Source organism: Rhamphochromis sp. 'chilingali', assembly GCF_963969265.1.
Source record: "Rhamphochromis sp. 'chilingali' genome assembly, chromosome: 12".
NCBI lineage: Eukaryota > Metazoa > Chordata > Actinopteri > Cichliformes > Cichlidae > Rhamphochromis > Rhamphochromis sp. 'chilingali'.
The window spans coordinates 37,104,951-37,129,090 of NC_137939.1; the positions used below are offsets into that span (position 1 = coordinate 37,104,951).

The following is a 24,140-nucleotide window of genomic DNA, read 5'->3' on the forward strand; positions in this document are numbered from 1 at the left end:
CAACAGTTTATATAGAGGGTAAAATTCATGAGACAGCAGATTTATCAGTTTAAACCAGTACAGACCAAGATAAGGCAGCGTCTTCCTGCCCTTGGGTGAAGAAGCATCCTTTGTGTAGTTTATCAGTTCAGCTACAATTGTGATTATCTCAGCGACATATTTTCAAGGCACAAAACGAAGAGTTCTTTCATTAGTGAAATCTGAAACAAACCATTTGGCCTTCAACAGGCGTCTAAAAGATTAAGAAACTAATGTAGCTGAGGGAGTGATCTCTGTGGTATTTCAACCTTGTACCAGCCTGTGATTCTCACACATCAATTCTTGGGTCAAAGAGAAAAATAACTAAAACAAAGGGGCCTTATTGAATGACAGAGTTTTCCTGCATAATGTCACTATAAAACAATATCCAGTAAATGCTACCATGGTACTAAAATACCTAACAGTACCCATCACAGAAATGTAGCAGTGACAATAATACTGTATGCTGTAATCGTACTGGGCAATTAGTGATACAAAAAACCTGTTTTATCCTGTGAATAAAAGTATATGTTTTTGTCAATGTACCATAATAACAGAAGCGAAACACAATATTGTGTCAGGACAATTCACTATTTATGCACAATAAACAAAGGAGCATAGCGCGACAATTTCTGTTCAGCGCCAGACTTGCTTGTAACCTATATCACTAATTATGTTATGAAAATGACGCATTAACTACTAAAAAACACTGACCTTCGTGTAAATGCTTGGAGCAGACTAACCTGTGAGCTGGAGTGTTCTGGGACGTTATATTTGATCTTTGAATGGCTGCAATCCAGGCCACCCGTCGCGTCTTTGTTACTTCGGAAACATGGCTCGAACAATTTCTCTTCAACGACGTAATCCGATAACAACCGATCTCTTTACCCGTCGGCTTCCCGTGGCTGTCATGCGACCGGCTATTGCAGTTAATAATACAACAGCTTCTTGCCATTTTTGTGTTTCTTTTTATCGCTGTGTGACTGATTTTAATTGAAAGCCTGCGTGCGCTAGTACCGCTTGCCACGAGTTCCCAGAATCCTTTGCGGTTCTACCCGTGAATGACGTCACATTTTCAATCTCTATATAATATGCATGTTAAATTTTATATTTGGGGTAAAATATCAAGTCTTTTCAAGTAAACCGGTTCAAGTCCAATTCAAGTCCCAAGTCATTGGTGTAAAAGTCCAAGTCAAGTCACAAGTCTTAGAACATTTTTTCAAGTCAAGTCTAAAGTCATAAAATTAATGACTCGAGTCTGACTCGAGTCCAAGTCATGTGACTCGAGTCCACACCTCTGCCTGTGACTCACAGCAATGGTCCCGGATAGATTTGAAAACGGTGTTTTCGTCTGCAAACGCTCCGCGTCCACACTACCATTTTCAGTCGTTGTCACAGAGTTGTGCGTCCACATTGAAACGGTCGAAAACGCTTAGTTCCAGCCCTGCGCATGCGTGAAACGAGTTTCGACCTGCCTCGTTTGGCTGTCTGCCGTTTATTTACTTTCCGGCTCTTTGAAACGTGGCGGCAAAATGTGGAGGAAAAGCAGCGAGTTTTTAAACAGACTAACAATGAGGTGCAGTTGTTGCTGCGACAACACAAAAGTATAAAGTTGCAAAAGCGAGTGAGAATGAAAGAATTTGAAGAAAAGCTGGAGCACCTACAGACTGACATTAATCTTTAACAGGGCTGTCAAACAAAACAACTGCTGTATAATGAACTCCGCTATCTTTGTTTAATTGGTCACATGACTGCATCACATGACTAAAATGCCCAGTTTGATAATAAAATGAATGAACGGTGCAGCCAGTGATTCCTCTCACCTGGTAGAAAGGCGGAGCCACGGCCCGGGCCGCGGTGGAGGAGAACAGCTCCTCGAAGCAGCCGGTGACCTGGAAAAAGTGCAGCATGGAAACAAATGAGGCCTCGGTGCGGCGGAGCAGAACATTGTTTGTCTTTCCTGCGTTTCATAGAGACGCGCAGAGATGAGCAACGCTCACACAAACCTTTCACTGCCGGCCAGAAAAGCCCGCGTCAGGGTTTCTGCCGCCGTCACAGCAGATTTCTCCACGCAGCGGGACCGCTTCACCCTCAGCCTAACCACAGACTGTAAATAAAAGATGAAGGCTATCGCCGTGACAGCCAGCACTCTTAATCTGATCTGAAAACACCGAGGACGGATGGCTCCATCCAGCAGGCCTCCTCATCACAAACCGAGTCTGTGCCCGCTCTGGCCTTAGTCCAGCTCATCACACGTACGTCATGTGACACACTTTTGCCTTCACACTCACACAGCCCAGGTAAGGGATGAAAGCTGCTCATTTACCTGAGCACCAACACTGCTCCACAGACTCACTTTACCTGTCGGTAGGAGGTTCAGAGACCTCACCTTGTCAGGTAAATCTGAGGCGTGACCAGCTGTTCATGCTAGTTGACACGGGGTATTCATGGGGGTCAGCGAGGCCCCTCTAAAACGCCCGAAAATACGTGTTTGGAATCTGTACTTCGATGGGTGAAAGTTTAAGACAAACACATTAAATATTTCTAAATCAGTTAATCACAAAAACAACCTGGGCCTGTCTGCGTGCGATCCTGAGCCTCCATCCTCTCACGCACGCTGAAGCTTCCATCGTTTAACGAAAACGTAGCTGATGATGTCATAAAGTCTTCATCATTTATGTGACTGAAGCTGTGTGACAAAGATGAGCTGAGCCCACAGCACCGCTTCATGAACGATCAGTCAGCTGATCTCCACACTCGCACCTGATCAGCAATAATCCAGCTACAGTAATCTGAGTATTTGTTAATATGACAGATTAGAGGCTGCTGCTGATGTCACAGTAATAACGTGCAGTGCTGCGGGCTTTCAGGTGACGTGTTATCGATCCTGAAGCAGTTTCTATGAAATCAGGGTTTGAGTTTATCGCCCTGAGGAGGAGCAGGAGGAGGTGTTTGTCCGTCCTGTACTGAGGCCAATGAAGCATCGCCTCCTCACCCTGATGTCACCTGGAGGCTGAACAAACACACAGAGCGTCGGGATGCACTCGACTTTATTTCGTTTGCAGTGACAAAGTGAGAAAAGTTAAGAAAAGCCTGTGGCAGCGCCACCTTCAGGCTGAATACAAACACATTACAAATGTTAAAAACAAACAGAGCTTATCGGCTGCTTTTATTTTTTATTTTTGGTCATTAATTTAAAAAGTGAGGTTACAGGAACAGAACACGCAGCCACACTACGACACGTACAAAAGGAAAAAAAGAAACTAAGGCTGTAAACGGGACTTCCTCCCGTCACCTAGCGTTGGCTGATGGTTCGATTCCCCCCAATCAGGTGTGGTGGCAAGACCGAGAGAGACCGTGGGATCACGAGGAGACGGGGCTTCCCGCGTCGCTGCTCTCGCTCGCCTGCCGCTGCATCACCATCTCCCGGGCGACACAGGTGATCTGACCGTTAGTCACCACACCAGATATCCCCGCCCTGCCAGGAAGAGAGCGGCGTTAACCAAGTCAGACCATCGCTGCTAATAAAGTTTATTTATGTGCGTGTGTGTCCATACTTGTGCTGCGCCTCCTCAGTCAGTGGGGTCATCCCCGGCTGCTTCCCGAAGAAGAAAGTGGACCACCAGTGGCCGGAGTCCTGCTTGGGCAGTCCTGTGGACAGAGTCCAACATTCAGACACGACAGCAGCGTTTAACCGTGAAAGGACTACTGCGCTTCCCGCCGTCACAGCGGCGACGTTAACCTCGGTCACAAGAAAAAGTCAAACTTTCTGAACACAAACGTGAAAACTAATGAAATCAAACAGACTTTTCCAGCCATCTACAGGCGGAAGCAGTTCACACGTCAGCCTGACCAGCTGATGGATCACATGATCACTGACTGACGCCGCTCACACAAGTTTAAACGAGTTTCAAACTGGTCAGTTATTTTATAACAAAGACGTTTCTATGGCAACAGGAAAAGAAAGCAGGAAATGACTGCATCAGACCTTCATAAAGTCTCGGTGAGTCCGAGCACCGCCCTGGTTTCTCACACACACACACACACACAGCTCTGTTCTTGAAAGTAGGTGAAAGGGGAAACTGGGTGTGTTCAGTTCACTCTGAGCGTGTGTGCGTCTGTGCGAGCTCCCTGGCGACATGCGTGTGCTGTGGTGATGAAGAGCAGCACTCTCACATGAGCTGTAATTCAACAAACCGGATCAGACCGGTCTCTGAGCCCCACAGTCTCCCAAACTGAGGCTGAGGGAGGAAGAACTGAGCATGCTCAGAGACAAACATCTGCATCAGCTCACGTGGGCGTCGCTTCAGGACACAAAGTTCCTGCCAGAAGAGCCGCCGCTTAACTCACTCAGTGTGCGAGCGAGTGGGTGGAGCATCTCAGAAAGCCCCGACTGCTGCATTTTAAACCGCATGATGTCGGCACAAGAAACGCGACAGAATGCTCCCACGCCACCAGACTCCCGGCCCCGCCCTGTCCCACTGTGCACTGACCCGGATGGTGAGGGATGACCTCGCCGCTGTACTCCGAACTGCCACACGAGCTGCTGCTGGACGTAGAGCCGATGCGCCCTGCCGGACACAAACCTCGGGTTAGTCTCCACCTCACACCTCGCTGACTGTAACCTGCCAACTCTTCTTCGTGCGATACTCACTTCGGTAGTAATCAGTGGTCGCCACGAGAGACCCTCCTGCTGGGATAGCTGCCATTGTTGGGCCGTTGGTCGCTGTACACTGTGCTGATGGAACCCTGCAGGGGACAAAACAAACAGGAAGTAATCACACCAATGACCTGCAGTCACCATTTCAGTCATTAAAGCAGTGACAGAGTCACGTGACCATGTCCTGACAGTTTGTTTACATGTGCTCCTCTGTTTTCTTTCTCCAACCAATCAGATCGTCCTGTGGGCAGGACTTCACGCATCCATTAAAAATACACACCAGTGATGGAGAAGCACTGATGATAATGAACACACTGCTCGCTGTGCTCACTGTTGACATTAAACAGAAAGCCAATAACAGATTACGGTTACTACTGTAATTCAGAGGATTACACGAGAAAATAAAGATTACTGTGTAATCTGTGTGCAGAATCTGACCAATCGCTGCCTCTATGGAAACAAAAAGGTATATAAACACAAACGCCATCAATCATCCCTGCATCAGTGTCTGTGAAGCATCACTTCCTGTGTCCATAGATATTATTACTCCAATAATCACCATCACAGAGGCTGCTCTGCTGTGTGAGTGACACCCGAACCTGTCCCACCGTAAACAAGGCCAGCTAGGAACCAAACATCCCCTCCCACAAAGGGCTTAAACATGATTCCTGCCTGTGCTTACACGGGACACGTGAGCGTGCAGCTCATTGATCATCTGTTCATCAATAAAGCCTGACGTCAAAGAGCAGCTGCAGAGACATCAGGCCGACATCAAGAGTGCATCACAGGATCTTGTTTTTATTCTACACAGGTGTAAACCTGCCACAGCAGCCTAACAGTGTGAGGCGAAACCCGCCTGCAGACAATATAACAGTACATGAAAGCATCACGGTCACTCTGCAGCCTCGCGTGCTGCACGTACACACGTCCACGGCAATGACGTCATCCCAGCCGGGCTTGTTTACAACTAACGGTCACTGCAGCAGACCGACATCTTGACGTGAATCCGCCCCATCGGGGTCACCCTGCAAACGGCCCGGTGGGAGAAAAGACCCCGGGGGAAGGAGGGGGGGCACACGGAGGATGTCCCGGAGGACATTTTGTTTCCGATTAATCCGCCTTTAACGGCCCGACAGCCCCCCGCTGCTCCCACGGCAACACCGAGAGAGACGTAACGGTTAGCATAACGGGGACAGAAAGGCTTCGGGACGAGATGGGAACGTGAAACCATCGAAAATGCCCACTTTGTGCCGGAAACGGCCGTCACAGGCACCGCTAACCACCATTTTCTAACCGCTCGTCGCGGTCGGTAGCCTCACCTTGTGCGGACCCAGACGTGCTTGATGTTCGGGAGCACTCACTTCGATCAGTCGGCGAGGCTGGGGGAGTGAACGCTAGGCAACGGGGCCCATTTGAAAAGAAGTTTTGGGTAAATGTGACCCTCCAAGGCCCGAGCGAGTTCCGACGATGCTGCGGTATGCGGAGGAACGGGCAGCTCCCGCCTTTATACTGGACATGACGTACCCCAGTGGGAGGCGGGACGAACAAAGGCTCCGCCCTCACCGCTTCCCCCTTTCCCTAAAAAAACACCCCGTTGAAGTCGCGTCAGCGCTGAATCAGCGGGTTTCCATGGAAACATCACTGAAACAAAATTTCAACATTTGCATCACAAAATACCGGCACACCGAGACCGGCGCGTGTATCTCCCTGTAAGCCTCAGTACAAGCTCACTTTACATGCGTTCATTTCATTTCCGTTGAGGCTGTAACCGTTAACACGACGCTCGTTTTCCTGCACTTCTCTTTGTTCTCTGCGCTACCAGCAGCCTCCAGCGCCCTCTGCCGGTATTAATAATAATAATCATACATTTTATTGTATTATTGAGGCGCCTTTCAGACCCTCAAGGTCACCTTACAGTAGCACGTAAACAATACCATAAAAAACATTTTTTTTAAAGAAATCCCAGTAAAAACTACAAATAAAAACACAGTAAACTACATTATGACTAAAACCTGTTTAATGGGGGTGACTCGGTAACTGACTCAGTAAACTGGAGAAAAAAGGAGGTCATGACGCTGATGCAGTTTAGAGTTTTTTTGCTCAGTTTTTATATTTGCTTTTATACTTTTATGACTGTTTATGTCTAAATTTTATCTACCATGTTTGCTATATATACATATTTTACTGTAGTACTTGAGGTCAGTTCTGCTGATTTTAAATGCAGGTGTCTCTCATCTGAGAGCCTCGACAGTGGCACAGCTTTATCTCACCTGTCTGTGGTCAGGTTCGTAGGAGAACAGGAACGAGTGATTGTGCAAAACGTTCGTTGTCGGCAGGATTCGAACCTGCGCGGGGAGACCCCAATGGATTTCTAGTCCATCGCCTTAACCACTCGGCCACGACAACCTACCTAACTACCTCCTGCCGCCGCCTACACCTGTCACTCTACAGGTGTGGTTCTCATATGACCCGTACTGATACAGAACGGGGAAGAGTGACCACTTTAATACTACGAACGTGATTGTTTCACGTTACTATTTAAGCCTGATTGTGACCATTCACGGTAACTCTCCCTGGTGGTCTAGTGGTTAGGATTCGGCGCTCTCACCGCCGCGGCCCGGGTTCGATTCCCGGTCAGGGAACACCCTTTTTCTGAAAACCGAAGCGTGCATTCACACGTAGCATTTTGTGGGAGAAACGTTTCGTCACTCATCCAAGTGACTTCTTCAGTCTCAGCTGACTGCAGGTTTCCCCAAATCTTATAAACAGTACATTTGCATAATGACTGAAACCAGCCCACTGAAGGGACAATGGGCCGGGAGGTCAGTTCCTTAATCATAATTATGCTAATTCTCATGACCACTGATCAACAACCACTGATCAAAGATTCACTTTCCTGGATGATTGAGAATGCATCAAGACGAAAATCTGTAAACATATTTAACCTTCGGTGACCTCAGCCTCTGTCACCTATGCTGTTTGCATACAGAATAGAATATGCATGCAGCTTATTTTTTTAAAAGCTGACGTTTTCTCATATTGAAACCCAAAAACCGTCAGATTGACTTCCTGTTCAGCCCCAGGTGTCATAGTTGACTCTAAACTCAGGAAATTTAGCAACCCAGGAGATGGTCATGGCTTTATTTTTCTAACTTTGCAGCCTTCATCTGAATTTAAATCAGTTAAATTCAGCAATACTTTTCCATGAATTCAGAAAAAGGAGAGCCTCAAATCCAGAATCAAACTTTAATTAATGTTTATTCAATTTACAGATTATAAAGATGTGTCAGTAAATTTATGCACAGCAGTGAAGTGAAGAGATCACAGGGCACATTTCATTTAAAGGAATGCTTTATTGATATCCAAACATTTACAATAAACCAAAATGTTTTTAATTAATTCACCATAAGCTTCCAAATCTGATCCCTTTAACGATCTACATGAGAGAGGCCCCGGACCCGAATAAAGCTGAAAGTTCTCAGTGAGCATGCTCGTGGTGTGCTGCACGTCCCAAAACTAAGAAGTCACTCACTCCATCCATCATCTACTCTCCAAAACAAACTGCTCATGTGCAGCTTTCAAGGAGGAAAATCCATTTAGTTTCAAAATCGCATTTTTCTCACACTGACGAGCTCCTTTCCCCTGTGCATAAGAAAAATGTGATTCTTTTATTAAGTAAATGACTTCAGGAGTATTTCTTGTAGTGTGCAGAAGTTTGTTTAATCTTGGCAAAGCGCAGAGACACTTGAGGAGATCCAGAGACACAAAGAAAGAGTCTGTAACAGATATTTCAGGATTGGCAACTGATGACATTTTACAAAGAAGAAACTACCTCAGAAAAGCAAAGGAAAGAAAATCAGGAAGCAGCTAACAAATCATCTTCATCGTCTACCATAATGATCAACACAAAGAATAAGGACGCACGCAGGAGGCAGGACAGCCGCGGGCAGCAGAAACACCTACAGCGGAGACCCGCAAGACTGATGACAGGTCTCCCTCTCAGGTGTACTCACACGTGGCGGCACGCCTCAATGACCACTTCCTGTCACAGAGCAGTCGGACGCCACAGGAGCAGGATGTCTTATTAACGAGCTCGTCAGCACTTCCTGTAGCGGGCAGGAGTGATGTTGGCAAAGCACACAAAGATTGGCACGGTACTTCATGGCGTTTTACAAATAATGAAAAAAACCTGAAAAGTCAGTTGTTCTGTTGTTTGGCGTGAGCGCAGTTCATCTGCAGGCGTGGTCGCTTCCGTACAGGAAGTTACTCTGCAGGCCCGAACGAAGACAAGCGGCACACCAGACGCGCCCCGTGTGAGTACACCACAAACACCCGGGCGTCCCGTCCTTCACCAAACCCAGAGAAGAAGAAGAAAAACCAAAGGGCGAGGGGTGGGCGTGTCCCGCGGCTGGATCAGAGAGCGGGCGAAGCTTTTAACGCGAGTAAGGCCGACTGAGAAGCGGTGACATTCAGCAGGTAGCGTTCGCGGCGAAGCGTCGTTGAAGCGTCGGCTGCGCTCCGACGGCGACGCCAGTTTCACTAACAGGAAGCTGCGTTTTCAGCGACACGCCTGTGAACCGGAGACAGTTTGGTTACCTGTGTTGGTACGCGCCGATAGAAGTTACGTAAAAACGTCTGCAAAGCTGTAAAAGAGTTCAGAGAATACAAAATGGCTGAAGGGCTTTTTTACACAGCGGGGGTTTCAGGTGGGATGTGCGTGTACGTGGAGAAGGTCGAGGAGGGCGGGGGTTCCCGGGTCCTGACCCCGCCCATCCTCGCAGGTATATAGCGCTAACCTGTACACCTGCCTGCGTTTACACAGAGCGCGGCGGGGGGCGCTGTGCAGCGTGTGCTCACAGTGTGAATGCAGAGAAAGAAGAGAGCACGCTCACCCACAGAGGCCCATATAGTCCTCCTCCACCTGCAGAAGCCCCGCCTCCAAAGCTACACCTGCAGGAGGTTTGCGTGTTTGTTTTTTGGATGCGTATGAACACTTGGGGGGGGGGTCAAGTTTCAGAAGGTGACATCTTTTAGCGCCTGGTGTTTAGCCGGGTGGCCTCTGAAACATTGATGGGTTTGAAACAGAGGCGGGGCTCGGGGGCGGGGCTGTGCACTCTGCCACCAGCTACAGAGCGAGCTGCTGAGGTGGAGGTGGAGGTGTGGCTCTGCGACGAGGTGGTAACAGTACAGTCTAAGGTCGTGAAGAAGGTGGCGGCGAGGAGGTGGTGGAGGAGGGAGCGAGTGTTCAGAAAGATGGGTTCTCCTGAGTGGGGGTGGTGTCGGTGGGGGAGCTGACGGCGTCTCCATTTCCTCTCTGACCGACGACCTTATACTGAAGAGAGAGAGGAAGAGGAAACAGCTGAGGGTCAGTGATGCGGTTAGCGCGTCCCTTCATCAGCTTCCTGTTTACTCTGTTTAAAGCCTCGTCTTCATTTTAAAACCTTCCTTCAGACACAAACCTGAAACTAAAGAAAAGCTGACTTCCTGTCCCACACTCACGGAGCACCGTGAGCAAAAACATGCAAAGAAGAAGAAACTAATCGACACTGGACACAGAACATGCTGCCACCTTGTGGTGAAACTCTGCATTAACCTTTGACCTTTGCTCGTCCTGCAGATATCTGAACTCAATGTTCAACTTTGATCCTTTTCCAAACACTAAACTTTGCTGCAGACCTCTGCTCACCTTCAGGTTCCCCATTTTATCCTCAAAGGACTTGAAGGTTGGAGAGTTTCTGCGGAGCAGAGACACGAGGTTAGAGTCAGAATAACACCGCCACATCAAATCTAACAAACATCACATTTCTTTAATAACAACGCCAAATCCAAACGTCAGGATGCCGTGTGAATAAAAACTGAATGTGATGATCTGCAAGTCTCATAAATCCAGATTTGATTCACAGAAAACATTTAAAGGAGAAAATGAACCATTTCAATAAAGTTTGACTTTGATGGCGGCAGCACGTGCGTCAAAGTTGGGACGGGTCGACAAAACGCTGAAAACTGAGAAGAGAAACAGCCGGAGGAAGATTTATCAGCTGATCAGGTGTCCTGTGTGTTGTGTCTTTCTGGCTGCTGTTACAACCAAATTTCCCCTTGTGGGACAATTAAAGGATTATTCTATTCTATTCGATTCTATTCTGTCAGCAGCTGGGTCACATGATCGGGCAGAGCTTCACCAACCTACAGCAATCCTCACTGTGAACATGACATCATCAGCATACTCAGAGGAATCTCTGTGCGCGGGGACGATAACCTTCAAACGCCGCTCTGTGATCAATCAGTGCACGGGCTCAGGAACGCTTCCAGAAACCGCCGTATGCGAGCAGCTCGGCGTGCAGTCCACACGTGCAGGTTACAGCTCCATCACATGGAGGAGAACCACGCGTGACCACGATGGAGAAATGGCGCCATCTGCTCTGGACTCCTTTAAGACTGATCTGAGGTCAGACCCGTCATGTTTTATGTTTTATTGTGAATAAAATGTGAGTTTCTGAGATCTGCAGACTCACAGCAGCCCGACGTTTTGGGCCATAGACCTGATAAAATATTCAATCATGAAATAAAAGCAGCTTTAATAAAAACAAACAATGTACACATGTTTGTATCGTTTGTGTTTCACTGCAGACGAGCTGCGACTGGAAAGAACAAACAAAGAAAAACAGCCACCGCAGCAAAGTTTCATTATGTCACCGCAGCGTCAAACTTCAACACAATAACAACTAAAATCAAAAACTTTCATGTTGCCACGGAAACATCAGATCAGCTGACGGCAGAGTCGAATAAATGTATTCGAATAAAAGTAGCCAATAAAAACTCCACCTCATTTCCCCACATCAAACGCCCCCAGGTTTGAACGCCTTCAGTGAGCTGATGTTAGCGAGCACAGACAGGTACAGGTGTGTGTGTTACGTTACCTCATGGCGGGCATACTTATCGAGTGGCGAATGGAATAGTTGCTACTTTGAATGCGTTAAAGAGAAGAGACAGAAAAGCAAGTGTTACAATGCAGGAAGCAGTGACACGCACGCACACGCACAGCTGTTAAATCAGCTGTCACAGCCTGCAGAGCAGTCTGACGCTGAAAGAACTGAGTTTTTCAAACATCCTCTGCACAGCTGGAACGCCCAGCGTCGTTTCTTTAACTCGTTTACTTTATTTTCAGCTCATATCATCGAAACGTCTTCCTGTCAGGCTGGCCAATCAGAGCACAGCACTTTAAACTGGCGCTGATACATGAACATACAGAACCATCAAACTGAAATGAAGCTGTCTCCACAGCAACCTGAGCCTAGCATCACTACAAACGTTGAATTCAACTTTATTGACACAACACAAAGTCACAACAGCAGTCCCCTTGAGGCACTTTAAAGGGTCACCTGACTTCTTAGTGGACCAGTGTTGCGTTTACATAATTACAGGTCATGTGACTGACCGTGTGAGGATGACAACATGTGGAGGCTTACCTAAAGGAGTTAGAGAACGGCAGAGCTCTGCGGGTCAGACCAAGGCAGCGGTAAGAAGGAGAGAGAGAGAGAGCGTGAGGCCACACCCACACACCCACACACCCACACACACACACACACACTGAGCTACAGGGATTAAACTGCAGAGTGGAGGGGGCCGCGTCCCACTGCTGCTTTACTCACACTCAGCACTGAAGCTGGGTAACGACCCAATCACAGCAGTGAAGCTGCAGGTGGGCAGGACGCGACCGGAGATGAAGTCAGAGCTGCAGGAAGAAACGCGTGGCCGGGTTTAACCTGGTGACGGTCTGAGGCGGGCCTCGTCCTCGCCAACGCGGGGGCTCAGAGAGCGCGTTGGCGAGGACGGGACAGGGTTGATGCTGTGAGCCACGTTAACGGGCCGTCGCCCGAGCAGTGCTCGCACTCTGTCACTCGGGGAGCTAAACCCACAGCAGGAGAGGCGTGCAGACCCAACACACCACCTGATTTAAACGATCCACAGACTCGTCACCAGGTTGCCTAGCAGGGGACGGTGTAAGGATGGGTCCACACGTCCCCGCTGACATTTGTTCCTGCAGCTGAGCCGGCGCGGTGGCCATGTTGGCTCTGTCGCACTGTACCTCATGTCGCCGATCTTCTTGCTGAGGGCCGTGCTCATTGTACTCAGAGCCGCGGTCGTCTTCTGTCCGGCCTGGGAAAGCGTCTCCTGAGTCTTCTTGTACCTGCAGAGAGGAGGAGCACAGAAACAGAGGCGTTAGTGTTGAGCTGCAGCGCCACAGACACACAAACGCACCAGTGTTAGTGTTCACACAGACCAGCCGCGACACACAGCAAGTTAAACACAGCAGAGCGTCCTCCCTCTGGAACAAACTGGAAACAGGAACAAGAACCCAGGAGTGTTAGCAGGCACCAGTCAGCCGGCAGGAAGAGCTTATTTCAGTCTCGCCTCACAGCACGAGGAAAACATGACAGGGAGACCGATGGCTGGTCACGACCAGCGGCGAGCCGAGCGCGTTACAGCGAACAGAGCCACACTACTGGTTTGATGATGTGAGAGACCTGAGATGCAACAGCGTCCAGCAGAGGCAGCAGTGAGTCCGTGCCTCAGACTCATGTTACAGCCTGACGGTCCGTGGATCCTCCTCCGTAACACAGCTTTAAAGGGCATCGTGCTCGTGCTGCCGGAGCCCTTTTAATGAGGTCATGTGACCAATAAGATGGCTGCTGTGAGGTCACTGTAACAGAGCGCTGAGGAAGGCGGAGCTCCGCTTTAAGGATTTTATGTTGATGTTACTGATCAGCAGGTGTGATGCTCCCGTACGTCGCTGTCCGCCCTTTCATCCAAACACGAAACAACAAGGGCCAACTTTGATCCTGCAGACCGCAGAGCGAGCTCGCAGCGGCTGTGTCCATCTGCGGTCCCGAGACAAGAACCTCAGGTTTATCGGGTCCAGACTGAGGACGCTTCCAGACAGAAAACGTCCAGCAGCTAACAAAGCAGCACACCACCTGTGGAGGCTCTTCAGCCAAACGCATGCAGGAGCTCAGAAACGCAGGGGCTGAAGTTCAAATGGATCAGAGACCGGATCTATAACTCGCCTAACAGCAGTTTACCGACGGCTTCGCCTGACCAGCTGTGAAAACAACAGGAAGTCAGCGGCTTGTTTTCATTCCTGCAGTCGAGCTCCCGTTTACCTCCAAACACCTCTGATCCCAGCACGGACAGGACGACGCGTACGGCAAGCAGAACACGCCGTGCTCTCGCTGCTTCCACGCACAGCAGGCGTCTGTCAACACTACAGTAACGCAGCAGCACGATTGAAGCACGTGAAAAGTTCAGAGCTGGATTGTTACTTGCAGAAAGTAACTTGGTTACTTTTGGGGGGGGAAAAACATTTTTAGAGTAACAGCACTGACAGCTGCGGCTCGGGAGGACCAGCGGCTCGTTGGTGGTTCGATCAGGCAAAGCAGCATCTGTGACCTTTGACCTCCACCAAGGAGCAGCACAAGATGAAGGAGGATTATGATAAACTGTGAATCATGCAAAGCTACTCTACTACAACCCAAGAAGAAAGACGAGGAGCTGGAAACGAGCACACAGGTCTGAGTTTGTTGCTTTTTGGTTCCAGTTTTCTTTCTCAACCCACCATCACAGCTTCAATAACACTTCCTGTAACCCAGGGGTGGGAACTCCAGGCCTCGAGCTTTATCACCCTGGGTCGGCACACCTGGGTCAAATGATCAGTTCAGTTCCAGGCCTCTGCAGAACTTCACGACATGTTGAGGAGGTCGTTTAGCCATTTAAATCAGCTGACATGTCTGAAAACCTGCAGGACGCCGGCCCTCGAGGCCTGGAGCCCCCCGGAGCCCCGCCCCTGCTGTAACCCTAATATTAATAAAACATTTAACCCTATGATGTCATCTTCTGCTTTTTTTTTTTTTAAACTGTTGAACCTCTGCACTGTTGCTTTTTCCAAAACAGACTGGGAGCTGACGATGACGCCGTAAACAAAGAGCTCCAGGTTCCTGCTCGCAGCTCTGCGTGTGCGCCGCTGTGTGGCGCGTCGGAGGGTCGCTCTGGACGAGCTGATAGTTACTCCACCTGAGAATAAATGCCACTGTGTCCGTGTGACACTTACTGTAATCAATGATCCCTGCCAGACATGCATGGCGGTGGCGCTTCACTTCCTGTCAGCTTTGACTGTTTGAACGCTCTGCATGACGTCTGTTTTAGATTAATAACTGGAGAAAACGTGGTCAGCATCGACAGGGCCTGAATATTTTTGGTTCAAACACTGAAGACGATGAAAAGTGTAACGAGGAGGCTTCAGCTGCGTCCACAGCAGAAAACGTCTCCTCGTCTCGTTAGCAACAGCTCCACCGCCGTGGCACCACAGAAGCAAAAGGAAAACAGAAAACTTCCACAAATCCCAAAGTGAAAGAAACCTTAACTCATCTACAGACAGACAAGAGCACAAAGACGAAGGTCAACTCACGCGTCGGAGTGGGTAATGTCATCCAAAGTGGCCGAGGCAGACAGATATCTGAAGACACAACAGCAGGAAAAATCACACAGAGACACTCACAGCACACGTCAGCTGAAAACGTCCAAAACATGCTAGAAGCTGCCGCTGTGTGCGGCCGGACAGGAACGCCGACTCTCCTGAGCACACGGAGGAGGTTTAAAAACGCCGCCGCCGTGGATTCAGAGCTGCACGTTCATATAACACGTTGATGGAAAAGAATATTCACATGTAATACAGATCTGCAACATAAAAACCTCCAGCTGAAAAGAAGCCGTCACAGATGAACAGCAGTCACACAGTCAGCACATCCGTGTTGGCGGCGGTCCGCTGCGAGGGGCGGGGCGTAAAGCGAGGTTGCAGGTACACGGGTAAACACTCAGACCTCACAGAGCAGGGAGAGGATCAGCGTGGAGTTCACAGGAGTCACACAGCCACGCAGCTGAGGGCGGAGCCAGGAAACAGGAACGCCGCCCTGACCGAGGAACCTACAGGTGTGTGCGCCTGTGTGTGTGTGTGTGCTGACTGTGTTGCTGTTCGAATAATTGTTGTGAAGTAGCTGTAGGCCTGTCGTGATGACCTTTGACCTAGCCCACCAATCAGAAACGGGCCTGTGCAGGTCCCGGTTTAAACAGCCAATCACAATGAGCCGTATCCTGTGTCCACTAACATTCAAACACCTGCACTGGTGAAGCTGCTATTGTGGTTGCCATGGTGATGAGACTTTTGGCCGCACCGCTCAAACCCGAGACCGGAGCTGTGAGCGTCAGGAAGGAGGCCGTCTCTGCTTCCCTCGTGGTCAGCGTCCACTCAGTCCACAGTCACAGAGAAACGTGCGTGTTGGTGATCACATGATGCCATGGAGTTAAAACTGGACTCAGGGTCATTTTAATCAGCTCACCGAACATTTCACCCATTTATCTGAAGCTCTGCGATAAATATTAACCGCAGGGACAGGCTCCACCCCCCGCCAACCTGATAAGGATCAGAGGACGGATGGATGATGTGATGATATTTAAACTTTGATCTGTGAAACATGACACGGTGAGCTGCAGCATAAGGTCGAATCCAACACACAGCAGACTCCTGTTGTGCAACAATCCGATTCTGACCTCGCAGACAGCCTGAGTTATTTTTACAGAAACCGGAGCCGCCCCGCGAGGCCAGCCTCCGCCCACAACTGTCCCCTCCCACTGCACGGGCCACATCAACCCAAACGGCTCCGTCTCCACCGCCTCCGGTTTACTTTGAGACAAGACGCTCAGTCAGCTGATCCACAAAACGAGGAAACGGGAAAAAAAGAGAACATCTAAAAATATTCATGCGGCCGTGACGTGTTCATAACTCACAGCGTCTGTGCGCGCCTCACCCGCCTGCCCGTCTTCCTGGATATCACGTATCATGTGACTAAGCAAAACACCGTCTCTTCCCCTCCTCCTCTCTCGCATTCCTTTCCTCCCACTCGTTCCTGCAGCAGCGAGTCCGAGCTGTCCGTGTGGTTGCAGACACGTTTCCAGCTGCATTAGAGTAAAATCCACGCTGACTGCACGTCTGCGGCAGACGAACGACCACAAACTAACACCGACAGCGCTCGCCGACGTGCTGGTGTATTTCTGCGAGCAGAACAAACACCAGAAACCTGCCGGTGCAGCTGCTGCTGCTTGTGAGTCAAGCACGAGTCAGCAGCGCCGCCCCGTCAGGTCACGCCAACTATCCGAGCGAGCTCGCCAATCCGGTTCATTACAGAGGCGGAACCTGGAAACTTCCAGCAGCCTCAGGCCTCAGCAGCCGGGCGGGAACGCTGCGATTCACAGCGTGTCTTTGCTCTGCTGGCACAGAAACGTGTCCCTCGGACTGACCCAGACTGGAAGTCGTTTCAGGGGTCAGCCAGGATCGCCCGGGGTCAGATGGCGTGCTTGAGGCTCTGAGTGATGCAGCAATTCTGCACATGCTCATTGGGAACGACTCATCCTCTGTGGGGTCTCCAACTCCACGTGTCCGGGAGCGCTGTCACCTTTAACAGGGTTTTTGGACGTTAACGTCAACCGTAAAAACACCCGTGGCGCCAACGCCAAGGTGTGTCTGTGACGGAAGCCGCTGGCCTCGGGAGACACAGGCCTGCAGCTGCATGGTGAATAACCACGGTCCGACAAACGAGTCGCGTTTTACCGTCACTGGGTTTGACTTTGAAACGTTTCAAAGCTCTGTCCTGCCTCGCCTTATAAATCAAGCGCACCCATCTCCATGACGGCACGGCAGCGTTTTCTCCCCACGAGCTCCCAGCGCGTCTACTCCAGCTACAGCCACAAGTCAAACCAACGTGGCTTCCAATCACCAGCAAAGACCTTCATCGGTTCAATAGCTGCCTTTTACTGAATGAAAAAACAAACATGTAATTATCAGCACAATAGTTACACATGGAAGTGTGACCACGCCTCCTTTAGAGGAGGTGCGCTTGATTTCTAACAGCGGGGAACAATGAATGACTGACTGCAGTGAACAGCCTGTAACTCAGACAGCAGAGGGGGGAAGGCTGTTTGAAGAAGCCAAAAATACGGAGGAAGACTGATGCTGAGAGGAAGCAGGAGAGGACACCGTCACATCTGGAGGCAAAGACACCTGATCTCTGAGAGGGGAAGTGAAGAAATACACTGAACCTTTAGCTCCTCCACAGAGAATCTGATAACCAAACACACTCGGGTGAGTGAGGCATGCAGCTCAGGCTGCTGTGGTCAGGACGCCCACACCAAATCCCACCTCAGTGCTACCTCACAGCAGAGCACTCACTCCAGCAGTTGCTCTGTCCGCTGACACCACGGTGCATGATGCTAGCATCACAGACTCACACTCAGTCCTCAGTAACTGGAGCTCAGCCTTCTTCCTGGTCTGTTAGTACAGAAACGTCACAGCAGCCATGTTATCGGTCACATGATGTCATTAAAAATGCTCCAACAGCACAAACACGGTGCAGAGGTCCGGCTCAGGGACCTGAGACCGAGCAGACAGCTGCAGGTGAGCCTGAGCAGCTCCCACACTAGACCGCTGAAATGTTCACGCACACGTTAGAAGCTGGGTGCCAAAGTCAGAGCGTGAGAGCGCAAACAGAGCGAGCAGCGAGCACGGCGTCGACTCACAGATCTGAACGGGTCACCCGCTCGTTCCACTCGCCCAGCGTCTCAGCCGTTCTCACGTAGCTGGAAACACACACAGGACGGCGTCAGCTCAGCCTGAATCACACTTCAGTATAACCCCTCCTGTCATCCTGCAGCTCTGTCTGAAACAAGCTCCGCCCCTTATAGACCCACTTTCTGCTGATTGGCTGCCCCTCACTAACAGAAGGTTAGACAGCAGTGACTTCTCCTTCCTTCAGAAAAGCTTTGCTGCCATTAAAGCGCAGAGCGCCGCTGCGTCTGAGCGTGTCAGAGATGAAACTGTCTCTGCAGCTTCCGTTTCATCTGAACGATGCAACGTGAAACCGGATGGGTCAGTCTGCAGCTCGTTACTACCGGCGCCCGCAGGGACTCGCACACACCCTCTCGCATCCTGTGCCAGAAGCTCGTCTATCAGCAGGTGCTCCCTGCACATCCTCAGGATCACACCTCCTCCTCAGCATCAGGAGGTGGGATCCAAACCAGGTGAAGCTGGACTCTATGTGCAGATGTGGCTGTGCCACAAGCCGAGGCCTTCAACTTGTTCAGTTTCTTCTTTGCAAACCAATCAGGATCCACAGACTCGGGCTGAACCTCCAGCCTCGGTGAAGCGAGCCTCCGACTGCTGAACAGTACTCATGCTTCAACAGCTCGTCTCCTCACCTGTGGGGACCTCCCAGCCTGACAGCCTCGGGGTTCAGTCCACATCGTGGCAAACCAGATACAGCTTTGGTGACGGTGGAAGGAAAAACTCCCTTTTAACAGGAAGAAACCTCTGACAGAACCAGCTGAGGAAGCCAAAGCCATCAAACACATGAATTTAGGCTAATTAAACGCGACGCCATCCAGAACAAATCAATGTTTGCATGAGTCCAACCTTCGGTCCTCTTGTTATTCAGAGCTGAGCTGAAGGCTGTGAGCGATATCTGCTGGGACTGAATGGAGCCTTTATTTAGTCTAAGCTGTGGAGAACATTTGAAACGTAAAGCACCGAGATATACGAAAGCTCTCCGAGGACAGCCTAACCTCCCGGCGCATTCACAGATACGTACGCGTTGGAGGTCTGCACGTCCTGCCAGCTCCTCGTGAGGTTCTGCCTGAGTTCGTTGAGCGGGTTGAGGCCGAGTTTCCTCTTCAGCTCTGCGGCGTGTCTCTCTTTTGCGCACAAAACCTGCCGCAGGGTGTTGATCTCCTCCTCCACCTGAAACACATTCACAGACTTTCTTAAAACAGGAGCTTTAAATCCAACTCCACAGAAAGTCACGTTATTTGATGGAGAGACCGTAAACACCACCATCCTTATTCACCCCCACCCCTCAAACTGTTTTCTGGAGGCTTGGAGAAAGCTGCGTTCACACAGGAAGGAAGAAAACAAACACACACTGGCAACACAAAGGGGGCGGGGCAAATAAAATTGTTCTCAACTGTAGCGACTACAAGTGAGAGCTCAGGATACTGCTGACTGACTGATGAAGTGGTAGTAAGTACATTAGAAGGTTACCTAGGTAACCAGCACCCGGTCCATTAGCGACCGCCGAGTCCGGGCGTCTGATCTCAATATAAAAAAAAAAAAATTTAAAAAAAAAAAACAGGCTCAAGTGGCGATCGTGGCTCAAGAGTTGGCAGTTCATCTTGTAATCACAAGGTTGCCGGTTCGAGCCCCGGCTCAGACAGTCGCAGCCGTTGTGTCCTTGGGCAAGACGCTTCACCCGTTGCCTACTGGTGGTGGTCAGAGGGCCCGGTGGCGCCAGTGTCCGGCAGCCTCGCCTCTGTCAGTGCGCCCCAGGGTGGCTGTGGCTACATGTAGCTGCCATCACCAGTGTGTGTGTGTGTGTGTGTGGATGACTGGATATGTAAAGCGCTTTGGGGTCGCTATACAAACACAGGCCATTTACCATTTTTATTTCAGGCTCAAGTAACGGTTTAACCGCAGAGGCCGTGGCGTAAACGCAGCGCTCATGATGTCATGACAGTCACAGGATCAGAGGGTTAAATTAAACAGCTGCTCAGTGAAACCTTTCGCTGTAATCAGTCACCTGACACTTCATTTCAAAACTCCTGAGCTCCAGTTTTGGATCCAAACACTGCAAACTAACACTTAAAGAAGCCCCGCCCCCACCACACAGGTGCTGTCGAGCACCTGGGATCTCAGCAGGTGTGGTGTGTACCTTGGTGAGCTCGGTGCGGAGCTCCTCCGCCTCCTCCTCCGTCAGGCCAGGTGGAGGAGGGTTGGCTGGGTTCCCCATAGCGCCCTCCACGGGCACGTCGGACAGGCTGTCTGTGCGATCCACGCCGAGAGCTTTGTTAGGAGAGTTCAGGTTGATATCTGAGAGGAGGAAGAGGAGGAGGCGGGATTAGAGACACTGAGACAATGCTGAAAGCAACAGAGGCGCGCGCACACACGCGCACACACACACACACACACAGGAAAAGGCGAGTGCTGGCGGCAGCTGATATCAAACAGGAAGTGGCAGCAGCTGCTGCGAACACCGCCACACTGAGAAAGAAACTGAGTCATGCTGGAACAGAAGGACTGGTTCTGATGGGCGTAGCAGCCTGTGGACCAGTGCGGTCCAACACGGAGGACCTCTGGCGGTGGACGTGAGTCAGCAGGAAACGCTGGCGACCCCGGTCAGACCGGCAAATGGTAAAAATCAGCAGGATGACCCTGTGACCTCCACCACCTCCACCCGTTTCATTTAAACCAGGATCCACACTTGAGAAAAAAATCTCACTGATGACTGACTGTAGAGACGACACAGACCACCATAATGGTGACCTCGCAGGTGTGTCAGCCAATGAGCAATGGCCTCAACGCAGGTTTACCCGCATTTCCAGCACAGCCAGCTGGGCCCCAATAAATCCTGACTCACGGTCGAAGAGCAGATTATTGTACGATTGTGCGTCCGTCTGAGCCCGCCTTTGTCACAGACTTTACTGGGCGGGGGTGTGTCGATGGACAGATGGCAGTCAAAGCGATTCTTACCCAGCGTCCCCCGGTGCATTAAAGTAACGCTGTCCCTGTGCTGACAGTCATAATGCATTAAATCAGGTTTCACATCGCACAAACACCCTTTAGTGTGTGTGTGTCTGCGCAGCTACACTGACCCGAGTGTGCAGGATTCAGCCTCGGAATTACAGCCCAGCATTTCAAAATAATAGACAACATCTGCAATTATAGAGGCACAAAAACACCACACAATGTTCTCTCGATGCTCGCCGGCATCATTCATGTCGTTACTGAAGGACGTCCTTCCACACTTCCTGGTTACAGCAGCGCTGACACAGCGTTACAGCCGGACCCTCGGCACAGGCCGCATGCAAGCACCTGGGCAGCGCCTTCAAAGGAACATTTAATCACAGTAAAAATGACCTTCTCGTGTTTACGTGAATGCCATAGCAACAACATCGCCGTTCATGTGACATACAAAAATGGTCCTGCTAGTGTCACAGGTGGGGGTGGGGCTACAGTATTAATCTATGACTGACAAACCCCCCACTCTAATTTTGAAAGTTGAGTCGCTGCTATAGGGGCGTTCCCAGTTTACATCACTGCAGCGGGAGTAACAAATAAAATCAAAGTTTCTTCCACCTCCACGTTTGCTTACACCACCTGACCCAAAATGGTCAAAACATTAAGAACCCCCAAAGGATTTTACTGACCTAACACAGCAGGGACCAGACATCAGACCCTGGAATATTTCAGGTAACTCTGACAGGGTCAGGTGGGAAGCATCAGGTGACGCTGCCTCAAAGGGTTTCTCGACAGTGTCATCACTGTGGGTCTGTTCCCGCACATCCCTCCATGATCCCCTGAAGAAGAGTCATTTCCTAATCCTTCATGCTTCCGGCTGCGGTCTCACTTCCTCACTGCCCTCACAGAGAAACCGTGTGTGTGTGTGCGCGTTATCAGCTTCATCATCTGATGTGGCAGCGGTCTGACGAGTCTTCAGACGCTGAGCCGTGTCCTGCATGTGAACCACACCTTCCTTACACTTCTGCTGATAACACAACACAACAGCTGCTGCCTCGCCCTGTGAGCCAGCAGCGACCGAGCCTCGTTACTGAAGGCCGACCCAAAGCAGTCAGCAAACCTCTTCCTGCTTCATCGGGTAGTTACTGCAGGGTCACTTCACAGACTCGGACGTCCCTCTTTATCCGCCCTGCTGCGCACAGACGAGAGGCAGCAGTAACCTCTGCTCTGAAAACGTCCATTAGAGCTGCAGAGCAGCGCGGGGAGTTCACAGAGAGAGGGCCTGCAGGAGCCGACCGAGGCGTCATCAGGTCACCTCGGATCCTATTGGCTCAAGCATTGACGCAAGACACGTCTGTCCCGTTTATTCCTCACGTTCTGGGGTTGTCTTACTGAAAACAAGCGTCTTCACCTGAACTGATGTTGAACGTTTAACAAATCTGGGTTTTTTGAGCTCGAGTAAATTTAATCCCACTGACAGAAAGGTGCACGTGCTGGCTTTATTAAAAGCAGATGATCAATAGGAAGTCATTTCCTTTTTGTCCTGAAACCTGAATTCACGCCTCACCTTAAAATAAAGACAAAGCTCCCTTCACAGTCTGACTAAATGCTGCTTTTAAGGCTGACCTATTCTGCACTTTTTCTACTCTTCCAGCTGTATGATGTCATCACGACAAACAAAAGCTCCACCCACCTGCTGTTTAAAACTTCCCTTTGTAAGGCTTATTCTGATTTGTGAATCATGCTAAGCCACCCTGGCAGTGTGAGAGAACACAGCCTGATTCAGCTGTAAACACAGCGTCAACACAACATGAAGCTGTCAGTCTGAAAAATCAGTGATGACACAGCAGCAACTAGCATGCTAACAGCCAGTTAGCTGTGTCCACCTGACAGGAGGGGTCGGTGACTCACTCAGGTGAGGCTCCAGGTAAATACAGGAGCCTCTGCTGCTGCGTTTGTGGCAGCCAGCCAATCCTACCTGGAGTCTGAGCTGGTTAAACACGTCGGCAGTGTCCGTGTCCGTAAACACGGAGCTCCGTTTTTAATAGGATTCAAGTTCCACTCAGCGGCTAACCCACAAACCCGAGCTCAGAGCCCGGGAACCGGGCCTGTGGCCAATGTTCGGTGATCTCCCAGCTTCGTACAATCAAACCGGGCTCACACAGTGGGCTGTCGGCCGTTTATGACCGATTAAAGTGGCTAAAGTATCCGCTGAGAGCCGCTCTGCGCACTCTCACACTCGGCTAGGCTAGGCTAGCTCCGTGCTAGGCTAACACTCAGCGTTACCTTGGCTGGCGGGGTCCATGGCGTCGCTCTCTCGCGGATTAAACTCCTCTTTCGAAGATTTAAAGTTTCAGGTGGAGCGCAGCGGACAGCAGAGCGGCACACTGAGCACAAACCGTCCACACTACAGCTTCGCTGACAGAAAGTCGTCGACAAGAACACACGGGGAGCAGCAGTCGTTTATCCCACGGTCCGTGAAATTAACGCCAAACAACAGAGGCACATCCGGCGGGGAATTTCAAAATATTACGTTAGTGCCTGGAGGCGATGACTGGGAAATATTTATTGATGACTCCTCTATTATTTTATTAAGAAATAGTGGATTACCTGCCTCGGAAATTAAAAAAAATCCATTATCGATATATTCATCAGTGTCTGAGACTTCACGTTTTTTTAACAGTCCGAGTACAATTCTGAAGAACAGATTACACGTTACATTTCCAAACTGGCAGAAACACAGTGAACCAATCACACTGAGGTGTGTCATCACTCTGGTTAAAGGTGTTTTTTGTAACAACCCACTGTAAACTTTGACCTGCAGGGGGCGACACGGCATCAGCGGGTTTT

General features: G+C 50.1%; 2 protein-coding genes across 7 annotated transcripts; both read right to left on the bottom strand.

Moving 5' to 3' along the window:
• Positions 1-3,051: 3,051 nt before the first annotated feature.
• On the bottom strand, positions 3,052-6,164 carry ppdpfb (pancreatic progenitor cell differentiation and proliferation factor b). The gene is made up of 5 exons (XM_080899169.1): positions 5,998-6,164; positions 4,673-4,767; positions 4,512-4,589; positions 3,576-3,669; positions 3,052-3,496 (listed from the first exon to the last, which is right to left on the bottom strand). The coding sequence occupies exons 2-5, from the start codon at positions 4,725-4,727 to the stop codon at positions 3,382-3,384; spliced, it is 342 nt and encodes a 113-aa protein (XP_080755295.1). The 5' UTR covers positions 4,728-4,767; positions 5,998-6,164; the 3' UTR covers positions 3,052-3,381.
• Positions 6,165-8,011: 1,847 nt separating this feature from the next.
• Positions 8,012-23,797, bottom strand: tpd52l2b (tpd52 like 2b). Of its 6 annotated transcripts, none has more exons than XM_080898267.1 (9): positions 23,577-23,797; positions 20,485-20,642; positions 19,369-19,517; positions 15,141-15,188; positions 12,765-12,866; positions 12,145-12,171; positions 11,596-11,637; positions 10,365-10,413; positions 8,012-10,010 (listed from the first exon to the last, which is right to left on the bottom strand). In XM_080898267.1, exons 1-9 carry the CDS (start codon positions 23,593-23,595, stop codon positions 9,924-9,926), a joined length of 681 nt encoding a protein of 226 aa, XP_080754393.1. In that variant the 5' UTR covers positions 23,596-23,797; the 3' UTR covers positions 8,012-9,923. The 6 variants fall into 6 exon arrangements, with proteins under 6 accessions (XP_080754393.1, XP_080754392.1, XP_080754395.1 ...); XM_080898266.1 differs by having other exon boundaries at positions 11,596-11,640; XM_080898269.1 differs by lacking the exon at positions 15,141-15,188.
• Positions 23,798-24,140: the final 343 nt, after the last annotated feature.